This window comes from Lutra lutra, chromosome 9 (genome assembly GCF_902655055.1).
Source record: "Lutra lutra chromosome 9, mLutLut1.2, whole genome shotgun sequence".
In the NCBI taxonomy this organism is placed as follows: domain Eukaryota; kingdom Metazoa; phylum Chordata; class Mammalia; order Carnivora; family Mustelidae; genus Lutra; species Lutra lutra.
In genome coordinates, this window is record NC_062286.1 from 72,847,112 (window position 1) to 72,870,439 (window position 23,328).

General features: G+C 40.6%; 1 protein-coding gene across 1 annotated transcript in view; it reads left to right on the forward strand.

Annotated features, from left to right (window-relative positions):
• FSHR (follicle stimulating hormone receptor) overlaps positions 1-23,328 on the forward strand; it is a 159,017-nt gene that overhangs the window by 71,101 nt on the left and 64,588 nt on the right. The window contains 1 exon segment of the mRNA XM_047745358.1: positions 1,442-1,513. Within this exon segment, the coding sequence (XP_047601314.1) occupies positions 1,442-1,513 (72 nt within the window).

A 23,328-nucleotide genomic window follows, 5' to 3' on the forward strand; every position in this document is an offset into this window, starting at 1 on the left:
CAAAAGTGTCACTTGTAATTCCATTCTCAAGCTTAGAATTCTCAGACTGATTAAAACCATCTCAGAAAAAGTTTTTGAGTACTTGCTATATATCAGGTAATGTTCCCAGGCATTTGGTATACAGTAGCAGACAAGTTCTACAAAAATCCCTGCCCTTACAGAGTTGGTATTCTAGTTAGAGGTTAGAGATAAATAAATATGTGAATACACAAATAGATGAATAAACATAACGTATGACACGCCAGAAGTGCTGTGAAGAAAAATGTGAGCAGGAAAGGGGGCTAGGGGTTAACTAGGGGAGACTGTCATTTTCAATAGGATGGTTAGGAAAAGCATCACTAAGCAAGTGACGTTTGAGCAAATAGCCGGCCGGAGGAGGAAGCCATGAGGGTATCTGAGAGAGGAGTGCTCGAGGCAGAGAAAGTTGCAAATGAAGAAACACAGGCAAAAAGGATCTGGGATGTCCAAGAACTAGGAAGAGAGTACTGCGCTAAGAGCTAGATAAGCAAAGGGGAAACCTGTCAAAATGGAGGGTAAAGGGTCCATGGAAAGGGAGAGCAGGAAGATCCCAGAGAGTCCTGGATATCACTATAAAATGTGAAAGCAAAGTCACTGGGAAAGACCTGACTGAGATAAGGAGCCACTGGAAGAAATTTTGGAGTAGGATTAGACAAGTATTTCAAGCAGAAGAGAATGGCAAAAACTGAAGGTGGCTGAGGTTTAGAGTTTTGGGTTTGTTTTTTTTGTTTCTGTTTTTGTTTTTGATGAAATAAATTATGGTATGTTTGTATACTGATGGGCAGGATCCAATTAGAGAAGCAAAAATAGGTGAATAAAATCTACACAAGAAAGGGGGAAATTGCTGTAGTGGTTACCTCTACTCGAAGAGAGGAGGAGAGATCTAATGTGGATTAGAGGGGCTGGTCTCCGCCATCTCCAGAGCCTGGTCACCCATGGTAACAGGTGGGAGGCAGGGTGCAGAGGGCTTCATAGCTGAGGGCCATGTAAGAGCATGAGTAAGTTCTCTTCTACTAGGTTCATTTTCTCTTTGAACTAGGAAGCAAGGTCAGCTAAGAATGACACTAAGGGAAGAGGTTTTGGGGGTTGGTGTAGAGAAAGAGAAGAGACCTCCCAGCAGGCTACAGGAGGCTACACAGAGTACTAATGAGAGGGTTCATAGTTCAGCTCTGTCACCCACCACCCATCGGCTGGGTGACCCTGGGCCAATCTGTAAACGTCACTAAACTTGTTTCCTCTTAGGCAAAATGAGGATCACGGCTTTGTGGCAAGTATGGAGAGAGATCATGTAAAAGCAATTGCTGCTACCACTAAATGACCACACTGGGCACATGTTGGCTGTTGACTGCTATTATGGGGTAGGCACTCCACTGTGTATCAGTGAAAGGAGAGGTTGTAATATTTTATGTCCACTCTCTTTCAGGAGGTTTGTTCTCACCAAGCTTCGAGTCATCCCAAAAGGAGCATTTTCTGGATTTGGGGACCTGGAGAAAATGTATGTACCCGACAATACTACGTGTGAGTGCCTCAACCGGGCTGTGGGCAGCTGCCTCACATCATATCCAGTGTGATACTCAGAAGCCAGACAACCTTCTGAACTTCCTCCCATCTTCTTTCCTAATAATGGGGAATCTTTCAGAGTGTGGCTGTTGAGATGAGCCTAAGGTCAGTCTAAGCAATCCTCACTTTTTCTTCTCGAAGGCATTGCTCCCAAGTACCTGGGAGCTGAATTTTTATAAAAGCTAATTTTCTCTGCTCATACCCAGGGATATTGTTTATTATTTCTGATTAAGTTTCAATTAACAGCGGGGCCTAACATTTGTGTTTGAGATTCTAGAGACTTCTCTTTCCCAAGCCACACTGACAGGTGGTAATTGATATATCAATATTTTAAAAGCAGTAGGAAAGTTTATAGCACTGAAGGAGATTTCCTTTGAAAAGAGAAGAACTCTCTGCTAATGCAAACATTTGCTCCTTACTGAACTAGTTTAATGTAGGCATCTCCCCCAAACAGGCTTTTCTCAAAATGAGGCATAGGAGGAAAAAGTACAATAACTTCTTCCATGTTTAAAATAACCCACTCTTCCCTTGAAGGCTCCTGATCCCATCTCCCAGGCCTCAAGGGCCAGGAAAATCTGTTCTTCACCACAGTGGCAGCCAGAAGTTAAACACCAATAAATATAGCAACAGATAGATGGATTACACAGGAGGGAAAAAAAATTTTTTTTTTCATTGTAAGAAGAAAGCAACCCCCCAGGTTATGTGCAGTTCTCTTTCTTAGAGCCATTCCATTTTCCTCTCCCTTCTTTCACCCCTGTTTAAGAATATTTGCCAAAGTCGGAGGAAGCAGGAGAGAAACCCATTAATGAAGGAAATATAAAGCAGAGAGAATGGCGATATGTCTCAGCAATTACAACGCCCGCTGAGAGGACGGTACTCAGGATCCTGGATTGGAGAGCTCGCTTCAATACAAGCTTACAGTGTGTCCTTGATTACATCACTGTATCTCTCAGGCCTTTGGTTTCCCCATCGGTGGGTCATGGAAGGAGTTTTGAAAGAAGGGAACAGCTTATGTGATTCCTAAGTGTAAGGATCCCCAGCTGGAGGAGAGCCCGTTTTAAAACCTGCCGTCTTCAGGGTTTACTTTCTTGAGGACATCAACACTTATAGGACTTAGGAGATGGGGCACTCTTTGGAGTAGAGTTCACCAAAGGAAAGAAGGAAGCAATAGAGTTGGAGAGCTTTCTGCTCAAGGTGTATTCCTCGACGGGTGAGCCATTGCCCTGCCTGGAAGTGACAGGAGCTAAATAACAAGCCTATCTGATATGCTTTGTCCCCAAGCAGCCCTGTAACTGCATATAAATTGTGCTAAAGGGAGGAATACCAGATACCACAAATAATCCACCTTAATCACATTCAATCCAGCCGATATGAGTGACCCCTCATTGGATGTTCACCACCAGCTGGGACCTTCCAATAAAAATAAAAGTTGTTAAACTGGGCTGATAGAGCAGTAATCCCAGAGGCAGGGCAGCTGGCTCACAAACTCCTCAACTTCCTCAAGCACAGCGTGTCCATTTCCACTGCTGTCTCCATTAATCAGCCTACACTGACACAGCAAGATGCCTAAAACAAAATTAAATTCATCTCATTTCTTTTCAATGCTTTTTGTATCCCAGAGCTTCAAAAACATTGTGTAGTGGAAGGCCTGGCACCAAACCGAACTCTGAAGAGACTGTACCCTTCAGTCTCTATGCTCCCCTTCATCCACTGTCTCACCTTCTACTCTTGGTCAGTGATGAGTGCTCATCTCCTCTCTCATCTCCTTCCCTGTATTTCTGTTCTTCACTGAGTTTTTAGCCAGTTTCCTGAACTTAGTAAGCATTGGCTTCCTCTTCAATATCTCCCTCTCCACGGAGCATAAAATCCCTTTGATTCATTCTGCACATGTGGCAAAATTTTACCTCTCCTCTTTCTTGCCACTCCCACTCTTGTGAAAGAACAGGGGCATTCACTGCCCCCTTGTCTTCTTTCACTCACTCCTCAGCCAGCCCTCATGATATTGGACCACAAATTCTCTAACACCATGTAATTATTCTGTGACAGTTCCCAACAGATGGAACAGCCGGACTCATGACTTCTACTTTGTGTTCTTCGTACTTAACTTACATGCAGCTTTTGATGTCATTGACTATTCCTGCCATTCTTCCTAATACTTTTTCCCCTTCCCACTTCGGGGACACCACACCCTCCTGCCCACTCTGCGAAGCTCCCGGACCACTCCATAGATGATTCTTTCCATCTTTCTTGTTCCTCAGCTGCCCCTCAGAAAATCAGATTTCTGGGCTCCATTTTGGCCATTTTCTTTTTTATATTATTTTCACCATCCCTGATCATTATATATCAAATGACGCCCTAGTATCAGGGCTCCTAAATGACAAGTGCCTCAAATATAATACATCCAGATTAGCTGTCTTTATTCTTAAATTTCTCATCTCCCCACATTGCCCAGTGAATAGCATTACCACGTTGAGACTCCCAAGCAGGAAAATTCAAAATCTCCCTTGACTTTCTGTCCCTTAAACCCGGGTCCCTTTCCAGCCCCATTGACTCTTTCTCAAAAATATCCCTGGAATCCAGCCCTTCTCTCACTCCTGCTGCTATTAGGTCCAAAGTCTCATCAACACTTAGATAGCCTGTTACGTGAGGCTGTCATGCCAGCCTCTCCTCCAATCTCCCTAGCTCCCTGCCGCCAGACCCACACTGCTCAAACTTTCTTGCAGAAGAAACTGGAGGGACTCTCACTGCCATAGGCTTCAGTCATAAGTGCCTGGCACAAAAATGAAAGCCCTTTAAATGTCCACCATACCCACTGCATACTCGCACATTTTCACCAGGCAGGAGAAATTGCCATTTCTCAAGCATTATCATTACCAGACATTGTACTTATTTAGAATGTGATGGCTGGTTCTTTGAACAATGCCTAGCACATAGACGGATCAAAAACAAACAAACAAAAACTCAAAAATAAAAAAAAACCAAACCCACAGTTACAGGTGAATTAATTAGCCAATTAATTAGTTAACAAAATATATTTTCACACTGGTCTATGTAGATGTTGTCCCTCTGCCTAAAACTTCGCTTGAAATTGGAAAAGGAATCCAGCTAGTCCTCCAGGGTCCAGATTAAATATTTACTCCTCTGTAGCCTTTCCAGAATTCTCTCAGTGTTTCCAAACCATAATCTTGTGTCTGTACTACTAACAACACATTTATCAGGCTGTATTCAGAATTTACAGTTTTTCCAGATCCCTTCATTGTTCTTTAAGGGCAAGGGCAAGTATAAATTTTTATTAAAGTACAAAACTCAGTCCTACTGTTTTTATCTCCTTGCTATACCTCTAATCTGTCCACTTATCTCCTTCTCTGGCTACTGTAATCTTTCCCTAGATAACCACAACAGTTTTCTGCTTCGGCTGCCCTATCCACCAGCATGCTCTCCGCTCAATCCTCCATCCATTCACTACATGGCAACCAGAGTGATAGTTTCTAAATTCCTATCTAATCATGTTATCTTCCACATCTGTCCTGCCATATACACATACATGCCATGCCTTACCAGTGCTCTCAACATAAAAAAAAAAAAAAAGAAATGAGACCGTCTCACAGCTCTCCTTTGCCCTATTAGCCCTTTATCAGTTCACAAAACGTACTGTGTTATCTGCCCATCATGAGCCTTGGTTGGTGCATGCTGTTCCTCCTAACACTTCTTTTCCACTCTGTGCTTTTAATTTAGTTGGCTCCTACCCATCCTTCAGATTCCCATGCCTCTGTCATTAGCCTAGAAAAGCTCTCCCTGACCTCTCCAACTAGGGCAAAACCCCCTCCTACATACACTCTCCTATCACTAGTCTCCTGGTGCCAACTCTCATTTTAGCAATATATGAAACTTATTTATGTGATAATTTAATTTCTAACTCCCCTACTGGACTAAGGACATGTTTGCTTTTCTCAGTATTGGATCCTTGGTGCCTTGCACAATAAATAACTGATAAATGCATGAATAAAAATGAATCAACAAATATAATTAGTTGGGAAGACAAGATATTCAGAAATAAAAATACCAAATAATATGAACGATAGTGATAAGCAATGTAGGAGTTGATAAGTATCCTGTGAATGGCTGAGAATCTACTGTGATTCAGGTACTTATGTGGTGATAGTTTAAAATATAAGCCAGGAAAAAAATACACAAGATAATTATGTTCAAAGTAAGTGATACAAACATTGTATTTGTTAGGCACTTTCTGTTGTGAGAGGCAAAAGAAAATAAACCTCGAATAGGCTTAAGGGAAGGCAGGAAATGTAATGGCTCATTTAACTTGATGGTCAGAGAGGACAACAGCTTTAGAAACAGCTCTATTCAGGATCCATGTCCTTAGGACTTGGCCTCTCTCCCTCTCTCAGGTCTTCCTTATACTATGTTAGCTTCAGCCCTTTGTCCCAACCCGGTGACAAGATGCCAGCAGCAGTTCTGCTTGCTCAACTCCTGGGTTCCATTCAGAAGGAAAGATCTGACCAGTTTTTCCTCCATCTCATAAAAGTCTTAAAATTAAGTGTGACTGCTTTAGATCACACAACCATTCCTAGACCAACCACCACAACTAAGGGAAAGCAATGCTCAGAGTGGCTGTGGCCTGGGTAACGGGTTTCATACTCAGAGTTGAGAACACCCACCCCACCCACATGGGCTTGGAGTGGGGGAGGGAGAGCCACTGACAAGCCCTGAGACCACTGCCTGAAAAAAAGAGACTAGGGGCTGGTGGCAGAGCCAACAGATAATGTCGAAAAAGAAAATTAGTCTGGTTCTCATCCCCAAGAGACAGGTCTCTGTGGCCTGGGTGGTTGAGGCTTTGATTCTTCCCCCTTCCTCCTGTTAGAATGATTTAAAGAACCCAGTAATTCTGCCCAACCCGTGTCCAATGATCCTTCTTCCATTAACCCAACCCCTCTGTTTCTACAAGAAGTCACAAGGGAAAGCAGTCTTTCTGATAAAAGAGAGGCAGTTGCTTCTCCCTGAGAAATGAAATGATCACTGTTCACACTATGGCTTTGCTCAGCCTCACTGTCTCAAACCTCCCTACTCCTCACTGCTTTGGGGATGGCTGGGGGAAAAGGAAACATTAAACTCTCTGCAATGTGAAGTGGCTTTGCAAAGTGCACTGTAAACTGTTTACATTGTCTTTAATTACTTCAGAGCCATATGTCAGCTTGGTATAAAGTGTGAGGATTACACTGAATAGGGTGGGGGGAGTAGGTGACAAGGTGGTGATTTATGGTAACCAGAAAAATTATGTATGGAAATGAGTGCAATTTAAAAACACATCTACGTGTTATTATAACACTGGAGGGGGAAGAAAAGCCAGTTTATAACAAAATATCTTTGAAAATAGGAGCATGATGAATATGTAAATGAGACCAATCAACATCAGCTGAGATATGGTATATGCAGATGAGGCGGCAATGAGCCAACATGTGAAATAGCTCCCAAGCCATAAATAAGAACCATATAAAATTCATTTGAAATATTCATGATAACATAAGGACAAAAAATATAATCAAGTGATTTATTTACATATAAAAATGAGAACACTAGTCTAACACTTCAGCCTCCACCCCCAGATCACTGGGGAAAGAAAAGTTAACTTAAAGAGGGACTTCTAGAAGAAGAAATTTATTAAATGAGAACTGGAGCAAACATACAAAAAAAGTTGAGGATCCTTCGATTTCTCAGTTCTTTGGACTCACTCAAAGGCATATAAAAGGAAACAGATCAGGAACCAAGACTGTAATGCTGGAAATTTGGGCTCCAATCTGCTTTGCCTTCCAGAGCACCTCCTTGTTAGATAATATAAGTCCATTCCTGCCCCCAATTTCTGTGTTTCTGAGGTAATAGGCAGAGGAGCCTTGAGTTCCACATGGTGAAATAAAACAGGAGGGAGGCAGACCGATGACATGCCAGCCTCCTGGTTAACAAGGGGAGGCCAGTGTTGGAGCAATTAGGCCCCTGAATAGGAAGAGGAGATATGAACCCCTGGGCATAAAACGGATGATGAAGTTCAGTCGTTCTCATCTCAGATCGCACTTTAGAATCCCCGGGTGGGGGAGGGGGCTCCTAAAATAATCCACAGGCCTATCATTTGCAGGGATTTTCATTTGTCTGGGGTGGGGACAAGCACTGATCATTTTTTCCATGCTCCCTTGCTGACTCTAATGTGCATCCACTGTTGAAGGCCCTGAGGTGGATGATATTTAAGGCTGAATCCAGCTTGTAGACAGAACAGAAATAAATGTATGTACTGTGTCTACCTGCTGTGGCTGGAGAACAAACAAAAAGAGGGTGGTAGAGATAAGATCAAGGCAGCAGCTGAGGCGAGGTCATGAAGTACCTGAGAGGTTATGGGGACAAGTCTGGCTATCATAGTTAATAATGGGAATGAAATGAGTTATTTTGAACAACCAAGTGAATGATTTGATTTGTATTTGTTAAGTATCACTCACACACAGACTTTTATTAAGGACTTTTGTCTCTATCTGTAGAGCTATTAGTCTAGACAATACTGGGTATTGGTCGGGCTCTGGAGAGCTCTGGAGAACTCTCATACACATCCGGTGAGAATGCAAGATGGTACAACCTCTTCAGAAAAGAGTTTGACAGTTTTTTATAATGTATTTCCCCAAGAGAAATGAAAACATATGTCCATCCAAAGACTTGTTGGAGAATGTTCATTACAGATTTATTCATAATAGCTCAAAACTGAGAACAACCCCAGGCACATCACGAGGTCAGGGGTAAAGAAATTGTGTTTTACCCATGTGATAGAATATCACTCCAAAATAAAAAGCAATCAACTGCTAATACAACATGGATGGATCTCAAAAGCATTATACCAAGTAAAAAAAGCAAGCCAGACGCAAAAGAATACACACCATATGATTCTATTTATATGAAACTTTAAAAAAGAAAATCTGTGGTGCCAGAAATCAGATCAGTGGTTGTCTAGAGCCAACAGTGATAGTAGAGATTGTTTGGGAAGGGGAACAAGGAACTTTTCAGGCTGGTACAGATGTTCTCTATCGTGATTGCAGTGTTGTTACAAAATAGATCCATTTGTAAAACTTGAACAGTTAAAATGAGCACATATTATCATTTGTCAAATTATACTTCGATAAAGTTGACTTTTAAAAAATAATTCTTTAGTACCTATTTGGGGCCAGTTTTAAATACTGCATCTCTGTTAATCTGGACTTTACAGACAGGGATACTAACATTCAGCAATGTTAAGCAACTAAACAGCATCAGAGGGTCCTTCAGTGGTAAAGCAAGGTAGTCTGGTCCTTTCTGCTACACAAGACTTCCTTTTTGTTGGCATCTACTATTTCCCAGAATTATTCTGCTAAAATTAAAGAGTGACCAAGGGTAACATTATGGCTGTGAAAGCTTTCCTTGATGTCATTTATAATTTGATGAGTGGATTTCCATACCTAAGCACTCAGAACTTCCATAAACCAGAACCCAGAGTCATTTTTTAATGGAGAATCATAGAAGGGGACAAATCTCTTCTTTCAGTATTTTTTGCCTTTGACTTCCTGTGTGCCAGTCCATTTCTGGGTAGAGCTCTTGCTGAGACAGACTTAAGTTCAAGGGTTTACAAACTGAGCTGCCTGTTAAGTTGCAAATTAACTTAGTCAGCAGTTGCGAAATGTAAAATTAAGCCAATTAAGTTGTCATTATTGACCCAGGTCAAACATGAGTTAGTGTCTAGAAGGTGAAAGTCCTTGTCTCATTTCCTGTTCTCCATAAATATTCTGAAAATAAGTATTTTTGTTATATTTATTGCTTCAACCAAGAATACAAGAAGCTGGGGCGCCTGGGTGGCTCAGTGGGTTAAGCCTCTGCCTTCGGCTCAGGTCATGATCCCGGGGTTCTGGCATCGAGCCCCGAGTCGGGCTCCCTGCTCAGCGGGGAGCCTGCTTCCTCCTCTCTCTCTCTGCCTGCCTCTCTACCTACTGTGATCTCTCTCTGTCTGTCAAATAAATAAATAAAATCTTTAAAAAAAAAAAAAAGAATACAAGAAGCTGTTTTCTTGTCACGTTTTGGATTGATGTGGTTTTAGTAATGCCATTAAGTCTCTTTATTTCAACTGTTTCTAGGTGGGTCCTTAAAATAAACTCCTACAATATCTAATGGCTGTCCAGCTCAAAAGAGAATAATTTATTAGCTTCATATTTATATGATTAGGTTTTTGCCCATTTTGATTTTGCTTTGATTTCTTTTATGTGTTGGGGGGATAGGAGAGGGGAAGTGTAATAGGGGAATCAGAGTTCCTGAGATGTGGTGATTTTATGGAGTCTCCCAAAATAGTATTCATTTTAACTCTCCACATCTCTGTCCCTTCTGCTTTATTCATGAAGAGAGTGCATGGTTACCTTGCTGGAAGGGAATATTGGAAGAATATAGGTAAAGGACCCACTGTCTTAGTCTGTTTAGGCTGCTATAATAAAACAAATCTGGATGGCTTAAACAACATTTATATCTCACAGTTCTGGAGGCTAGAAGTCCAAGATCAGAGTGCCCATAGGGGCAGTTCTGGCGAGAACCCACTTCTTGGCTTATAGACAACTGCCTTCTTCCTGTAGGCCAAAGAGAGAGTGCTGGTCTCTCTTATCCCATTATATGGACACCAACCCCACCTTAAGAGCCCGACTCCCAAGACTTGGTGCAATTACTTCACAAAGTCCTCACTTCCAAATACCACCACACTGGGGATTAGAGCTTCTACATACACATTTGGATTGGGGATACAGAGAGAAAGACACAAACATTTAGTCCATAGTATGCATTGTAAACTATCAAGCTTATCGTGATAAAGATGCATATTATAGATGCTCACTTGCTTGGGAAGGCATAGATGTGCTGTCATGTACATAGTCCATCTCTAAGATCCTCCACCCACTTGACACTCCCAGGCATTCATGGTCCTGGTGACCTCTACTTGGTACCTTTCATGCAGCAGCTAAGACTTCCAGGTAGCAAGACTTGACAGAGGTTACTAAAACAAGGCTTTTCTGGCTTGTTGTCAAGTACAGTTTTCTCCTATTTTCTAATCAACAGCCAAGCAATATCTTCTCTGTTAAGATTTCTGTTTCAGCCATGTTTGCTTTTCTGACCGTTCTTGACAAGGCAAGTTGTGGGAGGGACTTTCAAATGTGTTATGTTTGTTGGTGCTCACAGATATACCAGAAAATGAACAGGGCTTTTTTTCCCCCCTCTCTGCCAGTAACTCAATGTTTGTGTCTTCTCAGAGAAGATACAATTAAGGCAGCATAATACTCAAGTTAAAAATAGCCTTGTGGCTCTGCCCTGGAGACTCCTGCTAGGCTTTTTTTTTAATAGAATGGTATTAAAATAAAAAGATGCAATCTAAATGCAAGCTCCAATCGATGCACAAACTACTTATTTTTATTTCCTCATTTAGCCCATGCCCATCACAACCACATCCATCTGGACCGTTTATGACTTAATAAGATGCTTTCAACAGTAAAAGACTCAAATAGGATATGGACCCACTTGCCTGCCCACCCCCCTGACAAATAAACCACCTGAATCCTACACTTCATAAACCTCTCCTGTGATGCTCGGCTCCACCCTGGCCAGCCTACATGGAAATCAAATGATCAGAGATGTTTTATAGTTCAGACCATTCCAGAAGTTAAACAGGCAGAGAGGAAAAGCATAAGAGGGATAAATGCCAGAGGAGCCTTAATGAATAAAGCAGAAGTTAACCACCACAGTGGGTCTGAGATTCTGAGAGAGTCTGGGCATAGAGATAGCAATTGTCGATGCCAACTGTTTTATAAACATGTAATTTGCACTTGGATGTGAGCATGCTTTGGAAAGTTAAAAGTGCATACAAACACAAGGTATGAATAAAAAAAGAGAGACCAGGGGCGCCTGGGTGGCTCAGTGGGTTAAGCCGCTGCCTTCGGCTCAGGTCATGATCTCAAGAGTCCTGGGATCGAGCCCCGCATCGGGCTCTCTGCTCAGCAGGGAGCCTGCTTCCTCCTCTCTCTCTGCCTGCCTCTCTGCCTGCTTGTGATCTCTCTGTCAAATAAATAAATAAAATCTTTAAAAATAAAAAAAAAAAAAAGAGAGACCATTTGATCTGCTTCCCATTCGTGGTATCTTAGCTCAACTACACAATGACCTTCTCTCTTCTCATATTCTTTCAAAACACCGAGCACAGGACTGGGCACAACTGACAGATAACAGCAGGTAACATTTGTGAATTTGTCATCCCTACCTCTTGGATTCTTACCCAGCCTTTGAGAACATTTCCCCCAAATAGGATCTCAGTATTTTTTTAAACCCTTTTTCTTTATTCTTCTTTCCCAGTAAAGATAAGGACATCTGAAGAAAGTATTGCCATTGAAATTTAAGGAGTTAATGAATTGGATCCTCCAAGACAGTTTGCCTTTTCATAAAGACATGAAGTAGCTAATGCCTATTTCAGAGGACTAAATTGCTAATGGTGAGACTTTAGTCAATGTGGCACATATGCTCAGGGAGATTTGCTTTAATACATGAGAAAATCCTATCTAAATTGGTTTACTTGTTTGGACTGCAAGGGCCCATGTGTACATGAACTGAAATTTGAAAGGAAGGATGAGCTTCCTTTCATCAGACTGATATTAAGGCTTTCAAGACTCCATCTACTGAAGGGCTCTCTCATTCACCGACTGACCAGGAGAACTCAAGCTCATTGCTTTTTTATTTCTCCTTTAGTGAATGTTAAAAATTGAGGCGCCAATCTTCATGTATTTGTTTCAAGTGTGCCCTTTTATACCTTCCTTTATATTGTCTTCCCTATTTCCTCTCATATGTTCATATAACTTCTCAGTCCAACCAAGTAAGACCCTCAAGATGGGACTTTTCATTAAGTAAAGTAGACATCTGCTTCGGGGGCAACAGGATGGTGGTTTAGTGTAGTACCAAGTTCCAGACGAAAAAAAAACCCTGGGTAGAGAGTAAGTTCCACACTGACTTCAAGGAAACGAAGCCAAATCAGAGATCAGTTTGGGGCCTTTTTAAAGGGAAGAGATTTATAGACTTCAGTCAAGTACCCAAGACAAGTGCAGGCTGATGGATGACACCAGCTAATCCATCAAGTGATTTATCAGGGTTCACAGAGTAAATGATTGTGAATTCCATCACTCCCTGAACACCAGTGAGGATGAGGCTTGTAGGGCTAATGAGCTTCCACAAGCAAGGGACACCTCCTTCTGACTAGTCTATGTGCTGTTACCATCTATTCTGTTCTACTCGGAGAGAGACCCTGCAAACTCAGGGAAGCATAATCCATCCATCACTCAATAGTTCCACAAATTCTTCTTGAGCCACAATATATGTGTTAATTAGATGAGGGAGAGATTTGATGAAGCGTATGGGCCCATCACTATTGGATGTTCTGGGCAATCAAGATGAATCTACACAGTCCTGGCTCTCAAGGAGTTCCCGTAGTGATCAACGACAATAATAGCTGTCGTTTGTTGAGTAATTATTTTGCCATAAACTGAGATAAGCCACTTTACATGCATTAGCTTAATTATCATCCCAGTTTACACTGAAGAGATTAAAGCCAAGAAGGGTATGTGACTTGCCCAGCATCACATATCTAACAAGTGACAGAGCTGGGATTGGAACCCAGCCATTCTGACTCCAATGCTTGCACAGTAATCTATTATTCTAGAACAGCTAGGAATAAAACAAGGGTATTCCAGATCATATATGGTACAGGAGAATGATAACCTTTCTCTCTAATGGAAAACAGGAGGACATACACAAATTCACACAGTTCTCATTTATTTTAATTGTGGTAACAGCAGTAGTTTGAATACCTTCACATCGGTTACCTATTTTATAATTTCAAAATAACTCCTATACCTATAACTCACTTAAGCTCCTACACCAACTCTTCAGTGGCAATAGGGGCAAATATCTGTGCCCACCTCAGAGCGGGGAAAATGAAGTTCAGAGAACTTGGGAGACTGGCCTAAGTTCAATAGCTCTCAAGCCATGGAGGTGGGATTCCTCCCATGCCACATTTTTTGCACTTTCTCCATATAATCCTTTGCCTTTTGCAATGCTGCTTCTCCTTTATTAAAGAGAAACTACATCTTAAGAGTCTTATGATCACTTCAGGACAGGATAGTAAAAGTGTCCGGGTCAGAAGAAAAAAGTAACCCTTATGTTTCTGCCAAATACATACCTTCATATGCCGGTGTTTCTGCTCAGTGTTCTCATACTTCCCACTTAGTGCTAAGCGCTTGGCAGTCATAAAGGAGGATGCCCTAGAAGTGGAGAGATATCTGATCCAAACTGTGAAAATCCAAGAGCAAAACTGGCCTTGCCCATGCCAAAGAATCAATGCTCCAATTGGGTGTGTTATTAAAAATTGGCCCAAGCTATCTCATCAGAACATTATTTTTAATGGAAATTTCTTTATGTCCGCTCCACTTCATAGACTTCTTTTCTTCCTGTTTTTGCCTACTTATCTCTGCCTCTCCTTAGACTCAACATTCTAGTAACATAGAGAGTCAATCAGAAATTCTTGGCTGAGATACAGGATTTCATCTCCGTAAGACAGGATTTTTCTTTTACTGAATGCAATGAGCATTTTATGAGCCCCTGCTAAGAGTCTCCTACACCATAGCAGCTGAGATCTTAATGTGCACAAATCACTTGGGGATCTAAGGATGGAAAGTCTGACTACAGTGGTCTGGGTAGAACCAGAGATTCTATCATACTAACCAGCTCCCAGGTAAGGCCAGCACTGCTTGCCCATGTTCCATATGGAATAACAAGATGTAAAAAATAGTAATTCTGTGTAAGACAATGTATGTTGGAGAATCCAAGAGAAATGGGCTACAGTACCTGCGCTAGTGTAGTTCTCAATAAAATACACATGACATGATTAGAGAAAAGCACAGAACAAAATGCATAAACACGTGCTCCATTGCTATAACCAAATGATAGATAATGAGACAGTTTCCTTACTCTCCTGTTATTGTTAGATCACATTTAATGGTTAAAATACTACTCCATTTTTAGTATAACTAGTCACTTACCAAAGTACTGTCTTACTTTCTGAAAACCCTTTTGCTGGTGCTCTGCAAACACAGCTAGACACTGAAAAATACAATTCTCATAAAACTATTTCAGTAGCAACCTCATCATATGGTTCACCTGAGCAAACTGAGCCTGAGCACTCCTTGTGGCAGGAAATTTGCATCTCAGGCAAAAAGTAGAGGACTAAATATAAACAATCATGTCTTGGTAGTATCAGGTGGGCAAAGGTCAGAGGGAAAGTGCAGGTCAAGGTAGCACCTAAGGCTTCACCCAGAAGAAACTCAGCTAGAGTTGTGAGTGAGGTGGTTTGGGGGAAGTGGGATGGAGGAAAGCAGTGAGAATGCTGGAAGGAAACAAAGAAGTCTTCTTTTCTCCTTTCCCTCTCCAGCCAAGACCCAGAAACATTCCTGGCACAACCAATGGGGCTCCTAGAAAACCTAGAGTAGAATGAATGCTGTGCTGGTCTGCATGAGTTCCAAGGGAGGAATGCCACAGACCTAATCACTGGACTGAGATTGCCATTTAATGACCTTCCTCTACAAGCCATTCATCAAGTTTATAGCAGCAACAAGAGTTCATTACCATGTTCCTGTTTTGCACATTCTTGAACAAGGTTATGCCTCCAATTTTAAGTGTGGTGTATAAAAGAAATGAGGGAAGGTGGGAGGGTGAGAGGCTTCCTGGAGGGAACAATAATAAACAGAATAGGTGTTCCTCACCAACTGGAAATGAGACTCTCCCCCACCTGCTTATGACTTTGTATAATCAGAAAGAACAACACACCCAAACTCTCAGCTTCATTATTAGAAGTTCCTAAGCTCCTTTTGTCAATCTATCTAACCATTCTTCTTTCAATCTTCCATAGTAGGACCTCAAAGAAAAGATCGGATTTCATTTTAACCCTCAAGAAGTTTGTGATGTAGGTATAGAAGTAAGAGGAATTCTTGTGAAACAGAGGACACAGACCAGAAGATAAGCAGCTTCTAAATGTTGCTGTCCAGACCCTGGGTGCTGAAAGCAGTTCAAATTGGTGGGAGTTAGACCAGAGTAGAGCAGAAAAGCCAGGGAAGCTTTTATGGAGACAGTAGGATTTTCATAATCAAAAGGGAGAGAGGAAAATGTTCTGAATGGCAGATATGAATGAAATAGATTCAAAGTCATACTGGGGACCCGAGGTCTCCCTAAAGAGGTCTGCAGGCTTCCACGGTCCTTGTCCTCTGATCACATTAGGTACAGTGGGCACCTACTGGGCTCTGAAATTTCTAATAGGAGACGAAAAGAAGCTCCATGCACTGGGGTAACTTCGCCTGAATTCACCAGGATATTGACTTCTTTGATATCCCAACCACGATCCTGTACATAAGGTGCCTGGTGCTTGTCCAGCAATGTCCTGATAGTGTAATGGTCTGTGTAGGACAGACAAACTGAAATTACATTTAAAACTGCTTGGTATCACTGACTTGCAGGAGCCATTGTTAAGGAGGTCAGCTCTCCACAGAGCAGATGTCCCTTAGGCCAGGCTTATGTAGAACCAAAGGAAAGACTTATGCATATCCTCTTATCTCACCCTAATTATAGTCATATTAAGACATGGTCAAATTAAGACACATGCAAAATTCACTTCAGGGACTTAATTGTTCAATTTCTCCATTTTCATAGATTGAATTCATGGAGTAAATAACAAATATATACTACTACTATATCCCAGTCAAAAGCACAAGTAGAATTGGCCAACCATACATAATAATCTGGCACAACCCTATCTCCTAGCTCCAAGTAATTCTCCTTTCAGAATACAAAGTAAAATCCTTCAATGCTCTCCTTAACTTGTGCAGGAATGAAGTCAGAAAGGAAAATATTTTGTTCCTACCCAAAGAACAACAATAGTGTTTCCTTGATCTCGTTTGGGAGAAGTCAGGCAAATGCTCACCTTCTCAAATCTAGTTTTCTCTATTATAGGAAAATGGGAAGGTTTGGCATGCTTTTTTAAATGCTCTAAGATCTGATATATTCTGCCTTTTTTCATAAAATTTTGTCCATGTCAGGGTAAGAAAGAAGCTACATCTCGTCAATGAGTCCATGAGTGACACAACACAATAGTGCGTCTCTGCTTCTTGGTAATCCTCGACATAAACAATGCAAATGGCAGGATTTAGCTCAACTAAATATGCCCCTTTCCTTGGTCCTTCTTCATTATCTCTGTGTTTTGGGTCCTAACCTGTTCTAGCTCCTCTCCCTGAAGTCCAGGGATAATCAACCTTACAGATCCGTTTGGTTCTTTACAACTTAATATGCCACATTTAAAGCCATAAGAAAAGGAAATTGCTATTCCAATGTTTACTACTATATGATTAAAATGAAACTATGTACTTTGAAAGGCTTCAAAAGATACAGTAACAAACACATGGTGAGTTTTGTGGCCCTCCTAAATAGAGGAAAAAATGTTGATGGCAATCAATTTTTCAGCTCTTTATCAAGAGCACTGAACATTTTGACTCCCTCTTTGTCAAAGTGCCTCCAGCCTTTATGAGACTGACCAGACTGCTTTGATAATCCCATTTTAGGTTTCAGTGTTCTCTCTTATTCTGTCATTCCTTCTTTGGTATTCCAAATCTCCTGATATCCCTATATCACCTAATCTGGCCTGATTCTCACTCTAAATAATTCTTAAACACAGAGGTAAATGATCACCTTTAAGTCACAGGTTAAATGTCCCAGAATCAGGCCACTGGGCAAAATTTGGGAAAGATTTAAAATCACCAGCTCTACAGTCTATAATATAAAATATGCTTGCCTTGTCAATGTCCCTGGAAATATTTCCAAAATCAATTGCTATGACATGGTGGGAAAGTGATTAATGTGCTTTAAGCCACTATCAATGTACCATTTCTCCAGCATGTTTTCTTCCTCTTCACTTCTTAAAAATGTCCCATGATTAGACAGGAAGAAAGCTCCCTTTTAGGTTGAGAAAGTCTACCCCCATCCCTTCAAGCAAGGATGGCAAAGGTTAATCTCAAGGAAAAAATACATTCCCCTGTCCAGAACTCATCAGACCAGACTCCCTTTCAATTCTAGATTATTTCATTGCAACCTTTCCCAGCACTTAGGATCTTCCTTAGAATAATCGAGAAACTTAAAAAAATAAAATAAACCCTGCAGTTCCATTAATCCAAGATAATATAAGGAATGAAAGTTTTTCATGAAGCTTGAACGTCTTATAAAAGACATGCACATTTCTAGAAAGGAGACAGGATCTCTGTTCTGCCCATCCTAATTACAATTTCCATTTTCCAGTGTAACAGGATTTCTGCATGGCAGGAGGAACTCCCTGACATGTCACCCTCAGAAGGTGGACTAAGCAAAAAGGCATGCTGTCTCTTCAGAAACAGCAAAGGCGTGCTCACTGTAGCATGTAAACATTTTATAGTGAGTGAATTTCATTTCTACCCATACTCATCACAAATGAGCATCACCAAAACGCTCAAATACATATTCACAGTGTGCCTTTCAAATGCATTGTATGAAAAAAAATCAGAGCTAAGCATGAGGCACAGATCTGTTTCATTTAATTAGAGTTTCAGAGAAGCCTAAATAAAAAGGTCTGTATCCCCTTAAGTGTTCTGTTTCTGCACGAGTATAGCTGTCTTGCATTGTCAGTGGTTTGAATTGAAAATGATTCCAAATGCAAAGCCTTTAAATGCTGAGTGTTTGACTCAGGTAATATTATCACAGACAGACAATGAAAGAAACTATTTTGCCCATTCCTCTTCTGAATTTTATACCAGTATCGACTTTTCCTTTACAGTAAGTCAGGGTGAGAGCCTATCCCCTCTGTCTTAGTGGCAGAGCCCTAACTTAATGCCATATTAGGAAATCTTCACTGCTCTCTGTACATCCTTTGAGTGTGCTCACTCCTTGTTTTGATTTGCTCCTTTTTACTTTCAAATCCCTTTTAGCATCCCTCCCCAACCCAACCACCCAATTTTGCTACTGCTCACCTCCAAAGACCCTCCCTGACAATCAGACTAGGCTGCTCAAGTCCCAGCATCCCCTCTCTTAGCTTCCTGTTTCTACTGTTGCCCAGTCTTCAGCGTTACCACTGCTCTCTCCATATTTATGTAACCATTTAGTGTGTACGCCTTCCTTCAGCAGGTATTTACTGAGCACCTACAGTGTGCTAGACAGACCCTTGCCTTTGAGGAGTTTAGATTCTTGGAGCAGGAAATGGACAATAAACTTCTTAAATACCGTGTAACTAGGTGAAGGGGATTAAGGAGTTTCCTTGCTGTGCTAAGCACCAGGTGATATATGGAATTATTGAATCACTATACTACACACCTGAAACTAATATTACACTGTACCTTAACTAACTGGACTATAAACTAAATCTTTTTAAAAATCAAGTGACTTACATAGAGAGTGAGATAAATTCTGAGTGATGGCAAGGGAGAAAAATTACAGCAGGGGAAGGGGGATCAGGAGTGCCTCTTCTAAGGCTTACTGCCCTGGTATGAGGTACAGCAGTCTACAAGATACTCAACTTCCATGTTGGCTTTACCATCCTGTAATATCTCTGTGGCCATCTTTGCAACACTTCTGGGGGCTTATTCCTAAAATAAACCCAACTGCAACCAAAGAGTACAAGCAAAGTTGGCAACAACTGTTTTTCAAGTAGCTTCTCAAACCACAGCATATATTGTTTTTAAAAGGCTCTGTGTACTTATATACTGCCTGTGTTCTTTTGACGGCCTATACAAATCATGCTGTACAATGAGGAATGCTGTCCAAAATGGAAATGGTTTAGTTTTTGCTTTTAATAATTAAAATAGACATTTTTATGATTATAAAAGCAATGCAGGCACAAAACAAACAGGGTTGCTGAGGGGAGGAGGGGTAGGGAGAGGGTAAATATGTTATGGACATTGGGGAGAATATGTGCTACAGTGAGTGCTGTGAAATGTGTAAGCCTGATTCACAGACCTGTTCCCCTGGGGCAAATAATACATTATATGTTAATAAAAATTTTTTTTAAATAAAATATAATAAAATTTAAAAAAAAACAGTGCAGGCTTGCTATTGGAAAAAAAAAACATTAAACAATGCAGAAAGTTAAAAAATAACAATGATTTTACATAGTTCTACAATGATATGCCCACTTCAACATTTTGGTGGACAGCCTTCCACAATTTTTTTCTCTGCTGACACACATTTTTTTTAAAATTAAAATGAAATTATATTACACATGAGCTTTTGTAACCGACTTTTTTTTTAACATAACCATATGCTGACAAAATATTTCAGAAGATACTGATGACTGTTAAAGTATTAAAGAGCAAGAATCCCTAATTCAAAAAGACCAGAACTCATCCATGACTATAGTAAGTGTAAAGAATCAGATACTAGTTTGGGGGAAAAGTAGGAGCCTGCAAAGTACATTTCACCACTAAAACCTTGCAGAATGCTGAAGAGGGGGAAAAAAACACACAGAACAGGCACTTCAACAAGAAAAGTGCAATTATGTTAATCATTTTGTAAAGAAGATGAGAGAGTAGAGAATTATTTTCCTTTTTGCACTACTCTATGCCTGCCTCCATGGAGGCTGAGTGTGGAAAGCATTTTAGATAGAGTCCTCTTTGAAAGGGGCTCTGTGATATGCTGTCTTTATCAATGGATTTTAACGGTCATTAGAGGAAAGCCAATATAAAAGATGTCAGGTCTTTAGAATGTAAGCCTGGCAACACACAAAATGGCAGCTCTTGGGCTCCTTCAAAAACTAACCAGAAGAGGGGGCGCCTGGGTGGCTCAGTGGGTTAAGCCTCTGTCTTCAGCTTGGGTCATGATCTCAGGGTCCTGGGATCAAGCCCCGCATCGGGCTTTCTGCTCAGCAGAGAGCCTGCTTCCCCCCCTCTCTGCCTACTTGTGATCTCTCTCTCTCTCTCTGTGAAATAAATAAATCTTAAAAAAAAAAAAAAAAAACTAACCAGAAGATAACAATGTAAAAATCCCCCCTAGAAGCACCTGTACCTGCAGCCTGTTTCTCAGAGACAATCTGTTGAATGTAGCAATATATACAATTGTATTTGCTACAAAAGAATAACCTAGAAAATTTGTCATTCTGGGTCTATGCATGTGCCGAAACTTTGCTTTCCTTTACAACAAAGATATATATATATATATATATATATATATATATATATATATATATATACACACACATATATACATATATGTGTATACACACACACAAAGGGTTGAATGAAAATATATCTATGAGCTATGAGAAGACATTCAGCCTCTAGCACATACACACATATGTGTCCATACAATAATAAAACTTTCTTGTTAGTTCTTGGAAAGTCACCATCCAATATCTTTAGTCTCCCTTTTTTTTTCCTCTACTCTTCTGGAAGTTATATGTTCTATCCATATTATTTTATTGTCACTTTACCTTTTTTAAAACATTTATCAAACCCCTCAATTAATCAGCATCATGTTACTCTACCTGAACACAAGAACTAAAACTAAAGCAGCCATGTGTTACCTGGCCTCAGAGTTGCTATGGTGGTATGAATCACCCAGTATGTGACTGGACTTAATTACTGCTTTTAGATCCATTATCCCAAACCCGTTTCTCATCCCATAGTTTTAAGATATTTACCTGTTCTTTGTTTTAAATTCTCAGCTATTCTCACATGTGAATGACAGGATTTAAGTTGTTCAGTTTTCGGTGTTGAATGCATTTGATGTTTAGATACTGATTATATGGGCTAAGCCCCAGTTTGTCAAGGCAGCAGTTAATCTAAACTTAATCTTCCATTAGGATGTTGGTTACCTCCCTCTGACCTCTTCCTGTTGACAAAGGAGAGTAAGAGGGTGATAGACTGTTATAAAAAATGGAAGAGTGATGTTGGGAGTTCTGGGTACTAGGGAAATTGGAGGGGAAGGCTTCTTTACTTTCAAACACATAGGAATGTTGGGTAGACATTTATAAAAGAGCTAATTTAGAAAAAATGAAAGTGATTCCACCCCCTAACCTGATCAAAATGGTCAATGTACAGGGGAGCTCAACTTAGCAACATGAGTTGAATGGATAAATGAATTGTAGGTAGAAAAATGCTTTGAAAAGTTAACTATTTTTTTAAAGGCAACTCATGTTGCTAAGTTGATCCTCACATCACCTTAGAAAAGTGATCAATTAGGTACTAACATCTTCACGTAAATTATGAGAACACTTAGGTCCCACTTACATTTGTAGTCAATGGGCCAACTGAGCTAGTTGGTAGGAAACTTAAACACAGTTCTTCTAACTCCTGATCCTTACCCCTGTCTAGCAGGTAGCATTAAATTGGCTTTACTCATTTACAGAAAGGTACTATTCGAGAAAAGTTAATTCAAAGATTGGACAGAGGACTATCTGGTTGCTCACTTTCTAAGTTTGACTTTCAGGTTGGTTCCATCTTTCCCCATTCCCCAGCAGCACCAAGCCCATTCCAACATGGGTATCACTACAAAGTTCTTTGTGATCCAAAATGCTTTCCTGGTGGTACTCCCAAGGAGTTAAACCTCACAGCTTTGCACCTTGTATGGGCATGAGGTTAACGTATATAAAGAGCTCCTTGTCCTTGGTCCCTTCTGTCACTGGTAAATATCCTTTGAAAATGAAAGGCACTGTGAAATCAAATAAAGCCCTTAAGAAAACTATGCCAACAGGAGCAAGTTGCATACAAGAACCTCCTTAGGACATTGTTAATATTTCTGCCCTCTCCCCTTTCCTACAAACCTATGATTTGTCTTTCCAGCAACATATGAGAATAGAGGTTACCTTTAATACAGCCACCCCATGTTCTAAAGGAGCAATGCTTTGTATAAAACATAAAGCCTGTAAAGACCAGCAATAATGCTTGAAGACATTGAAAACATGTCGAATGTCACAATGAATAGCTACCTGTTTAAGTAAAAGAAGTACCCCCGCCTGCAGCTTTAGGGGAGGGACAGTGGAGAGGGTCATCCCCAGAAAATAGAATTTTAAATTAATACAGCTTCTGACAGTCATGCTTCATGCCCAAATTCTACCTCCTAGCACCATGTTGTGTTAAAAGTCACTCTCTGTTTCTCTGAGGGAGAGTAATGCTAGGTGTAAAGTAATAACTTAGGGGTCAATTTATCAAGCTGGTCATGAGTTTTATCTCTAATGCTAAGGATAAAAAGCATAATGAAAAGGAGGAAAAGAGTACACAATGAGGCAGGGAGTGGGGGTATCTTCAAAGAAAAATAATAGTTATAACAGTAGTGGTAATCATTCTAATAATTTCAAAAATATGGTTATGCATTTAATGTTTTACATTTAACAAGTGCTTTCACCTATATCACTTAATTTTGATTTTGATGCTATGAATAGAGAATTGTTTACTCACTTCACACCTAAGATTTGTAAAGAGTCTGTCACAGTTCACATCTTTGTAACAAAGGGGGAACCTGAAATTAGATGCTAGCTATTGATCCTGCAAATACATTTCTGTTCCAAAGATGTTTCAAGGGGCACCTAGGTGGCTCAGTTGGTTAAGGTCCAACTCTCGGTTTTGGCTCAGTTCTTGACCTCAGCACCGTGAGCTCGAGCCCTGA